Source organism: Malaclemys terrapin, chromosome 4, assembly GCF_027887155.1.
Source record: "Malaclemys terrapin pileata isolate rMalTer1 chromosome 4, rMalTer1.hap1, whole genome shotgun sequence".
Classification (NCBI taxonomy): domain Eukaryota; kingdom Metazoa; phylum Chordata; order Testudines; family Emydidae; genus Malaclemys; species Malaclemys terrapin.
The window spans coordinates 19,286,746-19,301,193 of record NC_071508.1 but is presented as its reverse complement, the minus strand read 5'-3'; the positions used below and the strand labels follow the sequence as shown (position 1 = coordinate 19,301,193).

Here is a 14,448-nt window from a genome sequence, read left to right as displayed (position 1 = left end):
TCTCCCCCTAACAGCAAGAATGGAAGCCCTGTCCAAGGGATATTCAGTGAAGCAAGCAGAAGTCAGTGCAAAGATGTAGCAAGGGGAGAACAAGCAATAGTACAATTAATTTTTATTAGCGGCCCTAGCTAGGGACGACAGAGCCAGACAGAGCCTGAAAAAAAACCAAACAAACAAACACGCTTTCTGCCCCCGGCCTGCTTCGATCTGAGCTCCGGAGATCCCTGCCTTTCGCTCAGTTCCTCACACTTGTACCTGACCCCGAGACCACGTACTGCAGCACTCCTGCTGAGCAACGCCAGGGACCCTTTGGAGGCCATCAGTGCTGGTGCTGGATCAGCGTGGGTTGCAGGGAGAGCACCATGTTTTGCCAGGGTAGGATGGAAAGGTGAGTAAGGTGGGGGGACGGGACTCTCAGAGCATGTACGGGTACTTCAGCAGGTAGTCCTTGAGCCTCACAGGCAAGGGCAGGGCCGAGACCTGCCGAGTGCTCCTGTTGATAGTTAGCCTGCACAGGTGCTGCAAAGCCGGCACAGAGACATACAGGGGCTTGATCAGTTTCAGGTGGATGGCCGGATCCTTGGACACGGACGTGGTCTCCTGCTCCGACGGCCCCAGCCGTTTGGCTTGCTTCAGCGAGGCCAGGGAGTAGAACTGGACCAAGGCCATGGCGTCCTTGAAGCTCTGGAGCTTGGGCTTGGCCAGGACGGACGAGTCGAAGCCGAAGCGGCCGGCGCTGTAGCAGATCCGGATGTGGGTGGGCCCAACAGAGGTTTTGACCGACAGGGTGAGCAGGTTGTCTGGGCTGGAACTGTCACGCATCAGGAAGGAGCCTTCCAGGGCAGGGCAGAGAACGCGTCTGGCCTCTGCTGCTGTGAGGGGACCCCAGTACCAACCTGCCCAAGAGAGAAAGCACCATCACACGCAGGTCAGCCCTACCGCTTCACCCAACAAAGCTGGCCCTGGGGGACACAGAGAGGGGAAGAGCCAAGGTGGAAGGAGCAGGATGGCTGTCCCATGCAAGAGATTTCCAGGGGAGCTGGGGGACAAGGGAATAGAAGGGGCAGAGGTAGAAGGCCAATGGGTAGGCAGCTGGTGTGCTGTGACCGATGTTTCCATGCTGACCAATATCGCCTCATTGCTTCCCCATGTTCCCCCCAGCTGTTTGCTTTCTCCACCTGTTGTCTATTGTCTGAGAGCTCTTCAGGGCTCTGAGTGCAGTGGGGCCCTGACCCCTAGGGCGGGGGCCATCGCAAGATTCAAATAACAGAGGCCCATTTCCCTGTCCCCTGGTGCAGATTTCTCCAGCAGCAAAGGCAGCTTTAGGGGTCTATCCCTGCTGGTGCAAACTGACGCGTCGGGATTTAATGAGAGTAATGAGTTGCCAGATTGACATCCCTGGAGACTGATGGCCCCTGTTTAACCCAGGGTGAGGCCATGCTGCCCGGCGCGTGTTTTCTGACCCAGAGGAAAGCTTCTAAGGAGGAGAAGGGAATTCAGGTCTCCGTGACCCAGCCAGTCAGTGATCTATCTGCTGAGGCTCCTGACAAGTTGTGTGTGTGCAGTTCTCAGAGCATGACTGAGGTTGCATCAGAAGCCCTAGAGAAGCGCTGAGCACTTGCCCTCTGGAAATCAGACACATTTAAGGGGTCTCAAGCCGGACACCCAAAAATCACTAGCTGCTTTTGGCTTGTCTCCTGACCCTGAGATCTGGTTGGCTGGAAAGCAAATGACCAGAACCAAGGGAAGCTGTTTCTAGGGATATCTAAGACTTGGCCTGGACAGAGCCCTGGAGAATAGTCTCTAGGGAACAGCTTGGGCTGGAGAGGGGTGAGGCTAGAGGATCTAACAACTTTGCCCATGTCTAGTGTCTACAATAATAGGTTTCAGCTTCTTGGATCAACATCCATTCTCCCTTACCAGCTTGCTCCAGGTGGTTTATGGTGCAGTTGATCTGGGCTGAGTTCACGTCCTCATCCCTGGCCTCTTCCCAGCCATCCTGTTCAGAGCCATAAGGGTAAACATTCAGAGCCGGCTTCTCCCTGCAGATCACAGCACTGGGGGACTTCATGGTCCAGCGTTGTTCCGTTGGCCAGGGGGGCTCAGGGAGGACCTCTCAAGGTGCGATCAAGGGGAGGTCGCTCAGGGAAGGGAGTGCTGCCGGCATCACTGGGGGCATCTCATTTGGCTTCTCAACACCTAAAAGGTAACGCAGAAAAGTAAAGAAAGGAGAAACCAGTGCTAGGAGGTCCAAAATGTACAAAGCCATTCACCCAGGAGCTTAGCTTCACCAGAGACTATCACTACTGATACTGCCAACTGCCGCAGGGCATTCCTTACAAGACTGCTACACTGAAGGCACCAAATCCAACAACAGTGATGAAGAGCAAAAGACAACAGGAAGGGACAAGAGCAGACACGGTGGCTGCTGCAGCTTCATAAGAGAATGGGGTAGAGCTGGTCAAAATGATCCAACTTTCAACCAAGGGCTTTTGGGGTCAAAATTTCAATATTCTACCCAAACAAAATTTGGATTAAATCTGTAAATTTGACCAGTTCTAGATCGCAGGGCGGGATTTTGATGTTTCTATGAAATTTCAGGATTTAGGGGGAGAAAAAAGTAAACCAAAAAAAAAATAACCAACCCAAAAAACCATGAATGTTTATTTCTGTCCAATTCTATACGTGTGAGGAACTACAGAAGCTGCTTCTGAGTTATATTGGGAAGAGTTCGTAACATGGAACCATCTCTGCAGGGGAAGTGGGAGAAACGTCCGGGAGTGGACAGAGCCCCGGAAACCATATCCTAGGATGATGGAACCTGACAGGTTCTTATGTCTGTCTCCTAACATTTCAGATAGACAAGACCAGCTTAAGAATGGGATGGACAGGATGAAATCCACCAAGCCCTCCGTCACCATGTTATTTGCCCTGTTTAAATCAAAGGTGATGAAGGGATAGACCAGATCCTGCCACCCTCACTGAGGTATCGGGTACCAAACCAGATTTCCCTGGGGGCCAGGAGGTGCGGCAACCCATGCCATTAATATGAATCAATAGCCGACTCTAACTTTTGGTGCTCAAGGCTGCAGTGGGTTAAGCAACGGCCATGCTGGTTCACACCCTTGCTTTGTTAAGCATGTTTTGAGATCCCTTGAGCCCGGGAGGAGCGAAGCCCTGATGAGGGGACCCTAGAATGAGAGGGAAGCCCCAGGTTCTATCCCATCTAGTTGTCAGGGGAGCAAGGTATCATGATACCTCCCCACCCCTTTTCCGGACAGATTAAGTGAGTTGCCCAAGGTCATGCAGCAAGTGACCGTTGAAGTTGAGATTAGTACTCAAGAGTTCTGCCGCTCAGTCCCTGCTCTAACCACTAGGCCACAATATCTCAAATACCAGCCAAGGCCACTTGGGCAAACACCAGACGCTGAGAGATGGCACCATGATGCCTAGCACCAAGCCGAACGGAGAGGAGCTTGGTTTAAAGAGACAGCTAATTCCGGAGTTTATCTGCTCTGCACATGCGAAACGCTCCATCAGCCCCACCGAACTGATGAGTCTTAGTGTTTCAAACCTGACGACCTTTCAGGGCCCTGAATTTAAGCCCTAGAAGTGCCCCTGCAACAGCCTTCTCCTGGTGGAGGTGACAGCACCCAAAGCTTGGTAGGAGTGGGACTGAGCCCACCCCACTCAGCTCACGGGCTCTCAAGGGGAGATGTTTTCAGAAGGCCCAAAGGGCAGTTCAGAGCATGCCAGCTGGTGGGGCGCACTCATCGGCCAGGACAGAGAAGAATGCTCCCACCAGCGGCAGAATCTCAGTCCCTGCCTTCAGGGAGGAGTTTATTTTTCCAAACTAAAACAATCCCATATAAGTTATTAGACAGACAAACCAGGTCCTGCCGCCTGGCCCCTTTCCAGATGATCTGCAGGCTCTCACCTGATCCCCAGCCCCTGACCCATCACCAGGGAGGCAGATAATTAGTCACAAGGGGCTAAGCTCATCTCCCTTAACAGACAATCCCCTTCCCCTCATGACAGACCCCAACGGGAATTTGGTGCCTAACTCCCAGCTGTGCCTATGAAAATCCCCCCCAGAGCAAACTGGGAAGCAAGACAAGGAGTAAGGATACGGTGCAAGGGGACACGGGTGCAGGGAAAGGACCTGCATACAAGAGAAGGCGAACAAAACAAACTATGATGGTGGATTTGTGCAGTCCGGCACCAGAGCCACCTGCAGCAGGTACCTGCCTGCAACCCCCCTGGACTCTCTCCCCACCTCGAGCTGCTGCAGCGACTCCACCACACATAGGTCACACAGTGCAGCCGGTCCCCCGAGGGCTGGGGCATAAAACAAACACAGTGTTTGGCTAATTAAATCCACCTCCCCCTGCACCTTGGCTCCAGCCTCCATCCAACTGCTGCATTCAACTCATCTGACAGAAGCTCTCACCTTGGATAACCCTCTAACGAGAGCAGGTCTCTGGGACGCTGGCTGCCACCCTGGCCAAGGTGCTTAAAGTAGGGTGACCGGATAGCAAGGGTGAAAAATCAGGAAAGGGAGTTGGGAGTCATAGACATCTATAGAAGCAAATGCCCCAAATATCAGGATAGTCTCTATAAAATCGGGACATCTGGTCACCCTATGATTAAAGCCTTCGCTTCCCCTCTGCCTGCCAGAGCTCCCCACAGGCCAACTGAACTAATTCCCATCTAAGCCAGGGACAGGCAGGGGTCAAGCGAGCTCGTTTGTCCAGGCAAGAGCATTTCAGGGGCAGACGGCTGCCAGGAGAGGGCTGCTCTGGAATCCTAATGAGGGTGGATCTATATTGATCTATATGGAGAGGGATTTGCTGTCTGAGGAATGAACTGACGCTTGGTAAAAGAGACAAACGTGCCAGAGATCTGACACTGGGGGAGAAATCAGGGGGGTGCAGAGCGGAGGCTCAACTCAGGCAGAGTCCCCGACTTCCCCATGCCAAGATCAAAGGCCAATTCCGACCCCCTTCACCATGGTGGGTTTGTGAGATTGGACTGAAGTTTTCAAACCTAGGGTGTCGAAAATTAGCTCCCTAAATTCACCTAGCCCCACTCGGCCTGATTTGCTGAGCACCCCAAAATTCCATTGAAGTCAACAGGAGCTGCAGGGGCTCGGCACCTCTGCCACCCAGTACACTTCCTCTCTCCCACACTGCTTTGCCTATTCAGACATCAAGCTCTCTGGAGCAGGAACTGTCTCTTACTATGTTTGTACAGCACCCTGCACAGCGGGGCCCTTAGGTGCTATTAGAATCCAAATAGCAATTGTTTCTATTTAGGAGCCTAATGATGAGTTAAAGAGCTTTGCTTTCTGTACCCAGGACTGAAAACTTCAACCTCTATTCTGATCAGGATTATTTCCACCATCTGAATGTGAGGGTCTCTTCAGAGAGCTAACACCTACATGGATCGCATGAGTAAAAATGTAGCACAGCTCTAACGTTTCTCCCCCACACATCTTCAAGGAGCTGTACTAACATCCATTCTTTAATCTACACAATGTCCCTGAAGTATTTCAGATGGGGAAACTGAGGCAAAGGGAGGGTCACTGATTTGCCCAAGGTCTCACAGAGATCGTCAGTAAGCTGGAAGGAACAGAAGATTCAAGGACACCGTGGCCATGAGGTTTCTACCACCCCCCACCCCCAGGCAGAACATTAGATAACAAGGTTAGAAGGCTTTTATCTAGCAGCATGTTCCCTCTCTGGTGGGCATTTTAGAGCACCTTAGTTCCAGGCTCTGGGTAAAGGGTGGAACAGTGATGCCTGTAATTGACAAAGAGGAATTGTCCGAGCTTTGTACAAAATACTCTGCTAAAATAACCCCCCACTGCACTTTGACCCTGCTGGTAAAACATTTCACCCTCCATGGCTTGTCATTTACCTCACTCCTTATTGTCTGTAAAACCCACCTTAGCTGGAAAAATAATCGGAACACTGAGTGCTGGATCCAGAACCCTCTCCCCACTGACTGCTGCATCCAGAACCCTCTCCCCAATGAATGCTGGATCCATTGGCTTGAGCATCTCTCTCTAATGGGCCCTATCCAAACACCATCCAAATTTGGGACAGCCCAGATCTAAACTCCATGCCTTGAGTTCATCGCTGGTTTCTAGCCCCAGTATGATATCTGACCTTCAAACTGACATGGGTCCTGCCGCACTCTAGTTCTGATCCCTACCCGCATCTTTTGTCTCTCTTATGCAGGGTCCATTTTTAGCTTAAGCTACTCCTTAAAACACCAGCCTTTCAGTTCCTGACTGTAGTTTAATGGTTTATGCAGCCACAAGAGCACTTTAAAAATAAAATGAGACAATGCTAAATAGAATTGGCAGAGGGTACACCACTGCCTTCTAACTATTCAGTTGCAAGTCATAGACTCTATAGTGTTAACAGCCAGTGGAGATTCTCCTGCAGCTCAGGTAGCAGGGTTCTGTGTCTCTGAGCACAAGGATCTGAGGTCTGTCCTTGCTGTTCCCATGAACTTGGGTCACAGTGGGCATAGCAACAGGTGTGAAGTCCGTGGGGGGCCCAGAGTCTCAGTTACATTCTTTTCAAATACATAAGGCAATCAGGATGCAAGGCAACAAACACCCTATTATTCTGCAGCCTTTACTGGCTGGAGTGGAAAATAACTTCTGCTTAGAGGAGGGCAGCCCATCCCACATGCTGGAGCTTGAGGAATGGAATGTAAATACTGAAAACTCACCTTCTCTGGATCATCTCCAAAGGCTGTAAAAAAAAAAAAAAAAAGTCATCTTGGGGAAAAAGAAAGAAATAATAGAAGGAAGGAAGGAGGATGCCTTGGAAAGTCAGATTCCTCCCTCTCCAGCTGGAAAGTAATCTCCCCAGGACAATAAAACAATAACAGAGCTTGCCGCTTCCTGACACTGACATCCCTGCATCCTAAAGGAGCGCTGAAAAACTGCCAGGACATATATTGCAACATACTTGACAATCATCATCAAACATTAACAGAGAGCTACCAAGCCATGTCCCCAGCCAAATCCCTCCCCTCTCCCTGCATTTTCAAGTGGATACGGTCTCTTTCGTTAGCCCGACTCAAGGAAATGAACCCCCTGCAGGTGGAAGACGCCTCCAGCTGCAATGTCTTCTAGGCTTTTTTATTTATTTATTTGAAATCACATCCACCCATTTCCATCACCCGCATGGCAGAGAAGTCGCTGCATTTGGGCGTTTGGTCTACACTGGAAATAACATAGGATAGCCCTCATGAGGTCACACACAGCTTAGCACTCAGCACAGGCCAAAGGAGTGTCCTGCTTGACAGAGTCAGCGGGCCCCAGTGAACCAGGACAACACGTCCTCCTTCACACATTTACAATCATGTTACTCAACATGTGTCCTGACACCACCTCGTTTCCCAGTGGAGAAGAGGCTGCGGGGCCCAGTTCATAAGGGGGTGAAAGCATGATTGACTTCAGCAGAGTTTCATGGGCTGGCACCAAGTCTGAATATATCCCTGTGACTCCACGCCCTGCCTCACAGGACAGCCTAGCCATGTGGGCACAGAATGGGCAACGGCCCACGACCAGAAACAAGAGGTTTTAGAAAGGAGACTCCTCTAGGTTGCTCTTTTGATTAAACCATTGGGAGCAGGCTTGCTACATTTCCTCCAAATATTTGTCTCCCTCCTTTATTATAATCTGTTTTAAGGAGCTTCTGGTCATTTCTGCCTGTGAACCATCTCCCTATCCTATGGTTTAAAGCACTCCCCCCAGCTCTAAGCCTGCTGCCCCTTCTGTTCACAGGTTCCCTGTTACCATCTGTCCATGGTTCCCCAAACCTAAGCCTTTCTGATAGGCAGTTTTATGAAGACACGTGTGACTATTCCCACTAGCATAAAGGTGATGGACGCTCATGGCACAGGGCATAAGCTGATTGCTTGGGGGAGGTCAAGAACTCCACTTATGAATATACCGCCTGGGACAACTGGTTACGCGCATCATTTGCCTTAGTGTGAAGCATCAAATATGGGCTTCCCCGTCCTGATGCACCAATGGTCTGTGCAGCATGAAAGTCAGCCAAGGAGCATGGGAGAGGGTGAGAGCAAGATGCCTGTCAATCAAACCATGAGGCTGCGGCCCCGCCTTGGCAGCTTGGGCTGGGGAAGTCTGCAGTCAGACGTGTCCCACTTTCCTCTCTAGCAGTAGGCAGCACTAGAGACCCAGCCCAGGGTTATTAAAAACAGCTCAGGCTGCACTGCACCTCGGTGGGTTTCTTCTGTCACTCTGGAGAAAAGAACTTGCAAGGGGAGGGGAGAACCTGCAGGCAACCAACCCACACTGGAATCATGACCCAGACCCCATCTTCTGGGCTCTTCCTAGGGGAAGAGAACTTACACCGACCAGCCAGCAAGCCAGGACTCAGCAGAAAGCCAAGGAACCAACACCTCCCTCCCCCATTCCACCTCTCCCAGGGCCGCCTCTCTGTTGTCCAACAGGCTAATGCTTTAAGCCAGGTTTGGGCTCGTGCCACCTCAAATGCCCAGAGACAAAGAGAGGGGCATGCACCCCTCTGCACCTCGGCAGAAACAGCTTGGTATTGAGGAGGATTGACTTACAAAGGCTCCCTAGTCCCTTTAGTTTGCCGAGCACCCACAGACGGGGGTGCTGGAAGTTGGAACCATTTGTACGGGGGGGAGGGGACTGAGAGCCATTGAACCAAACTGTAAACCCTGCATATGATGGAAACCACTTCAAGCCAGGAGATGCAGCTGCAGCCCTAGTTCCAGCCCCTCTGGCCACAGAACCCACTGCCCACCCTCCCCAGGGCTGTGCTTAACTGGAATCATTGCTGCAGACTTGGCTATGCGCCGCTGTCAGGCAGGGTCAGCAGCCTCGGAAAGAATCTCTCTCTCTGCTGGTGACCCCCCCCCTGATCTCGCCAACCCCCTCTCCCCCTCCTCCCCACACACGGTGCTGTTGTTTTAGGGGAAGAGGCAGATAACTGGCTGGCGGGAGGGGGGGCGAAGGGGAAGGAGAGTTTGGTAATAAGTGATCAATAATTCACCCCCCCCTTCTCTGGGAAAGAAAGGACCGGGCAGCATTAAAGACCCTGGAGCTGGGGGGACTCTGCTCACCGAACAAAAGAAGAAGCGTTGCAAAAAAGGGGGTGGGGGGGACGGATCGCGGCATGCCCAGCTGCTGCTCTTTGTTTGCTGATCACAGACACAACACACCCCCCCACAACACACCCCCACCCCAACAGCCTTTGTGCAAAAATCATCCCAAGGGAGGCACGAGCCACCTTGCGGTGGGGGGGGACCTCCCTGCAAGACACCCCCCCTCCCCGTGTCCTTTATCCAAACCACCACCCGTCACAGTCCCCCGCCCCAGGTGCAGCCCGGGCACACACCTGAGCATCGCCTCCCCGCCCGTGGCGCTGGCAGGGCACGGACTCGGGCTGGGCGCTCGCCTGCAGGAGCGGTCGGTACCTGTCTCAAGGTCGCCGGGCCGGGGATGAGTGAGCGCAGGAGTCGCTCTCCGGCCGGGAGCTCAGCTCGCCCAGGTGTGACAGTCCCAGCCGAGCAGCCCGGGGAGCTTCGCTGCAGGGCTGGTGGGGGGGGGGGGGTCACCGGCTGCTGGGGGAGACAAAGGGGGGGTCCCTCCCCTGCTTGCTCAGCTGGGGGAAGGAATCTGCAGGCAACGCCCCTCGTGCTAAATGCACCAGGGGCCGCTGGCTGGCGCCCCCCTGCCCCAAGCACCGTGCAGGTATCCAGGCAAGTGGCACCGCACGGGGGGGCTCGCTGCAGCCTCCTCCCTGGGGGTGGGACTCCAGGCCCCGCCCCGCCAGCTCCGGACAGTGCCTGGCAGCGGAGGGGGCTCCTCCCCGGGGAGCTGGGGGAGGAGTTTCGTGCAGCCACACCCCTGCGCGCTGTAGGGGGGCGCCCCGCCCGGGAGGGGAGGGGGGAGGATCCATCCAGGCAGTTTCTTAGGGGAGCGGGGGGACCACACACACCACAAGACACGTGTATGGTCCCTGGGGGAGCGACCAGGATCAGCCGATAGGCAGCCAGATCGCTGCGGCTCCCTGCCCGGAGCAATGAACGGGGCTGGAGCCACCCCCCGCCTTCCCCAAGGCACCCCAGGGCCCCACCCGCTGGGCAGAGACGGGAGGGCGGGCACTGCCCGGGAGCTAACGGCGTTCTGCCTCTTTAGAGGCTGGTCCGCTAGTGGATAACAGCCTCCTGCTGCTGCCAACTGATGGAATTCCTGCCTCAGGTCAATGCTAAAGGCCAAGGGGTTCAAACCCCACAGAGGCCTGGGGAGAGGGGAGGTTACACGAGCAGGATTTTGGGACAAGTGGCAGATCCTGCTCGGAGATCAGAAATTAATAATGCCACCCCCTAGACCGGAGTGCACAAACTTTTTGGCCCACATCAGGGTTACGAAACTGTTTGGAGGGCCAGGTAGGGAAGGCTGTTCCTCCCCAAACAGCCTGGCCCCCGCCCCCCCCACTTCCCACCCCTCAGGACCCCGACACATCCAACCCCCCACTCCTTGTCCCCTGACCTCCCCCGCCTGGGACTCCACCCCCATGCAACCCCCCCTTCTCCCTGTCCCCTGACTACCCTGACCCCTATCCACACCCCTGCCCCTGCCAGCCCCCCCCCGGGACTCCCATGCCTATCCAACCCCCCTTGCTCTCTGTCCCCTGACTGCCCCAACCCCTATCCATACCCCCGCCCCCTGACAGGCCCCCCCCTATGACTCCCATGCCTATCCAACCCCCCCCCACTCCCCATCTCCTGACCACCCCCCCAAACCTCCACCCCATCCAACCACCCCTTGTCCCCTTACTGCCCCCCGGTATCCCCTGACCCTTATCCAACCCACTCGCTTCCCACCCCCTTACCATGCCACTCAGAGCAGCAGGAGCTCGCAGCCCTGCCGCCTGGCCGAAGCTAGCTATGCCGCCGCGCTGTCCAGCAGGAGTGGTGGGCCAGAGTGCTGGCAACACAGTGAGCTCAGACTGCAGGCAGGGCCGATGCAAGGGTCCCACCCGAGCCCCGCGGCAGCTCCCTGCCTCCCCGCCCTGAGGCACCCCCCCCACCCACGGCAGCTCCCGCCCCCAGCTCACCTCTGCTCCACCTCCTCCCCAAGCACGCCGCCCCTGCTCTAATTCTCCTCCCCTCCCAGGCTTGCAGCGCCAAACAGCTGATTGGCGCTGCAAGCCTGGGAGGCAGGAGAAGTGGAGCAGAAACCGTGCCGCAGCCGAGCCTAGGAATGCTATAAAAAATGGGGGTACCGCTTTTTGGCACCCCCAAATCTTGGCACCCTAGACAACCACCTAGTTTGCCTAAATGGTAGCACTGGCCCTGGCTGCGGGAGAGGGGGGACAGCAGGGAAGTGGCTGGGGGCTAGCCTCCCTGCCCGGGAGCTCAAGGGCCGGGCAGGACAGTCCCACAGGCTGGATGTGGCCCGTGGCCATAGTTTGCCCACCTCTGCCCTGGGCCCATTGTCCTGGCAAAGTCCTGTCCTGGGCAGATGCTTGATCACTAGGGTGACCAGATATCCTGATATTAGGGGACTTTATCTTATACAGGCAACTATACTCCTTCCCCCTCCCCCTGAAAATAAACAGGTCCCAATTTTTCACACTTGCTATCTGGTCACCCTATTGATAACATGGGACATTTAGCTTTAGAAATGTTTTGATCCCTTGCCCCACCAGTGAAACTGATTGATTTCAGCGCATGTCCTGCCCCAGTCAGCGGGCTGCACACCCAGGTCTTGGGGAAGCTCCCATCCCTCCCATCATGGGTGCTCTCTCCCTTTACTTTGTCATCTGATGGCAGGGCCTATTGAAGTTGAGGGCAGTGGCATGAATAGAAACAGACCAGATTTGTCCCTGAGGCAAGGTGAGGGCATGGCACACACAGCCCCCTTCCAGAGGGAGAAAGAAGCTGGGATGCCCTATAAGAGAGGTGCTGGATCATATATAACCCCACTCTCACCCCTACTCTGAGCCCTGCAGCTCCAGCTCCACTGGGAATATCATGCATGAATAGTTTCCATTAGCTTTATCCCTTTAATGGGGCTACATGGCATGGGCCTCCCAGCCACACGCTGTATTGCAGAAAGAGCCCCACCTTTCCTATACTTATAGTGTAATAAAAGACAGAGGACACATCCAGCTTTCTTACACTGCTAGCTCAGCCCTGAATTTGATATCACTTCTGTCTCCCCTTCCACGACCAAGCCCAGTTGTGAGCAAGTTTCCAGCTAACATCACACTGATGAGCCCGGACCCGGTAGAAATAGGTCAGTGCAGCCTCCCCAGGGATCCGGCTGCCTGGGTATCTTTGCAGGACATTTTGTGGGAAAACCTCCCATGGGCTTTACCTCGTCGTCCCCTCCCCCACTCCGACTCCCCAGCCAATGGGCTACAGCAGAGATGATCTCACTCCTTCCCCGCCCACCCCATGCTCGCATACCTAGCTATCCCCAGCATTTGGTTTGCTGCTAGACCTGTCCAGCAAACCCTAAGGCAGCCACACTTGTGCCTGGGATCTGGGCAAACCCAAAGTTCCTGCAACTGCAGGCCTGGGCCCAGACTCGTAAGGTTGAACTTCACCCCAGAATAAGAACCTGGATGGATGGATGGATGGATAGAGAACTCAGCGTAAACTAGAGTGTCCGGGTGCTGGTTAGAGCCAAAAGCCAGCCAGAACCTCCTGCTGCAGCTATCTGTGTATCCCTGGAGCAAGGCCTATTTTTAAGGGCATCTGAAAGCCGTCTTTAGTTCATTCTCTAAAGCAGAGACTCTGCACACACCTCCTCCCTCTCTCCCCATCTCATTTGTTTCATCCCAGTGAATGAAGAGTTAATAGGGCACAAAATCCAGCAAAAAAGGGGGTGGGGGGAGGAGAGGAAATCAGCTTCGAGCCCGGGGAAAGCGAATCATGTAACACTGTGAGCAGGAGCAGCGCCAGGGTTTTTGGCGCCCTAGGCGGGGGTCCTTCCACGCCCCTGGTCGTCGTTGGCAATTCTGCGGCGGGCGGGGGGGGGGGGTCCTTCCGCGCTCCCGGTATTCGGGGCACTTCGGCGGCGAGTCCCGGAGCAAGGGAAGGACCCGCCACAGAATTGCCGCCGAAGACCCAGAGCGCGGAAGGACCCCCCGCTGCAGAATTGCCGCCCCCCCCAAATCCTGGCACCCTAGGCGACCACCTAGGTCGCCTAAATGGAAGCGCCGGCCCTGACTGTGAGGTTAGCCATGCCTGGAGCTGAACACAAGTTCTGCACCAATGCTAAGCCCTTTGCCTTGCTTCTTCCTACAGTCTGCCTTCCCCATCAGCCCTGCCAGAGGAGCCATGGCCTTTGCCGAGATGCTTTGGCCTTCTCTAGCCCCTTGCATCGGAGGATCTCACAGCACGTTACACACATTCATTTAACTAAACACAACACCCTGGTGAGCCCGAGTGCTAAGTCCCATTTGCCAGACTGGGGAAAACTGAGGCACAGAGGAATAAAAGCAACTTGCCTACAGTTAGTTGGCAAGTCATTGGCACAACCAGGAAGAGAACCCCAGAGTCCTGACTCTGAAGCCCAGGCTCTAACCACTAGACCACTTTCCTGCCTAAAGCTATAAAGCTGACTCCCATCCCCAGGCTCTTTCTACTGTCCCTATTCATTTTCTGTAAGTCACAATTTCATAGCCCATCTCTGCCCCATCCATTGGTTACCTCAGAGGTGACCTGGATTTGAAGGCAGCTGCCTAGGAGAGGATGATGCAGTTGTCCTCAGGCAAGTTCTCCACCCACAGCACTGACTCCGCTGCTCAGAAAGATCAAAGCCACCCTGCTGAGGTACAGCACGGATTTCACACACTTGGTCGCCATTATTTGTATCACAGAGCACTCAGGGTCTCCACTCAGGACCAGGGTCGCGTTGTGCTGGAGAGACATAGGAAGACTCGGTCCCTGTTCTGAGGTACTTAAAACTGAAGACAGGTGGGGTTATGGGCACTCAGCATCTCCAAAAAAAGATCCAACCCTACATCTCTACCATTGTGCACCCAGAAATGGTGACCCAAAATTACCGGCCCCTCTAGAGAATTTTGGGTGTAACTTGTGTGTGTCCCACATTCCTATCCACTCTTAGGGGAAAAAAAGAGAGGGGTTGATGGAACTGTGCCGCTTGGCTAATGTGCATTAGAGGTTGAAAGGTTTTGTAGCAATGCATCCTGTTTAAGTCCCTTGTTTTGCAATTTGCTCCTCACTAACAACCTAACGTGTTCAAATCAGAAGAACAGTCACAAGAAGGGCCGAGGTGGGTGTGTTGCAATTTTCCACTTGCAGACTATTTGGCATAGGGAGGACCCTGCCCCTGTGGGCTATAAGGCAAAGGAGCCAGATGCACACATCCCCCTGAAAGTCACTGGAAGTTTG

At 54.2% G+C, this 14,448-nt stretch overlaps 1 protein-coding gene across 4 annotated transcripts; it reads right to left on the bottom strand.

Annotated features, from left to right (window-relative positions):
* Positions 1-95: 95 nt before the first annotated feature.
* On the bottom strand, positions 96-9,792 carry LOC128836394 (suppressor of cytokine signaling 2-like). Of its 4 annotated transcripts, none has more exons than XM_054026641.1 (4): positions 9,414-9,792; positions 6,745-6,767; positions 1,921-2,199; positions 96-896 (listed from the first exon to the last, which is right to left on the bottom strand). In XM_054026641.1, exons 3-4 carry the CDS (start codon positions 2,069-2,071, stop codon positions 415-417), a joined length of 633 nt encoding a protein of 210 aa, XP_053882616.1. In that variant the 5' UTR covers positions 2,072-2,199; positions 6,745-6,767; positions 9,414-9,792; the 3' UTR covers positions 96-414. The 4 variants fall into 4 exon arrangements, with proteins under 4 accessions (XP_053882616.1, XP_053882618.1, XP_053882617.1 ...); XM_054026643.1 differs by having other exon boundaries at positions 9,493-9,792; XM_054026642.1 differs by lacking the exon at positions 6,745-6,767.
* Between the last annotated feature and the right edge of the window lie 4,656 nt (positions 9,793-14,448).

What these genes read in the sequence shown, in the direction of transcription:
- LOC128836394 (XM_054026641.1), bottom strand. Translation starts at nt 2,071, where the DNA reads ATGAAGTCCCCCAGTGCTGTGATCTGCAGGGAGAAGCCGGCTCTGAAT. An exon ending in AAACCACCTGGAGCAAGCTG is followed by an intron (nt 897 to 1,920) that starts GTAAGGGAGAAT and finishes TCTCTTGGGCAG; the next exon opens with GTTGGTACTGGGGTCCCCTC.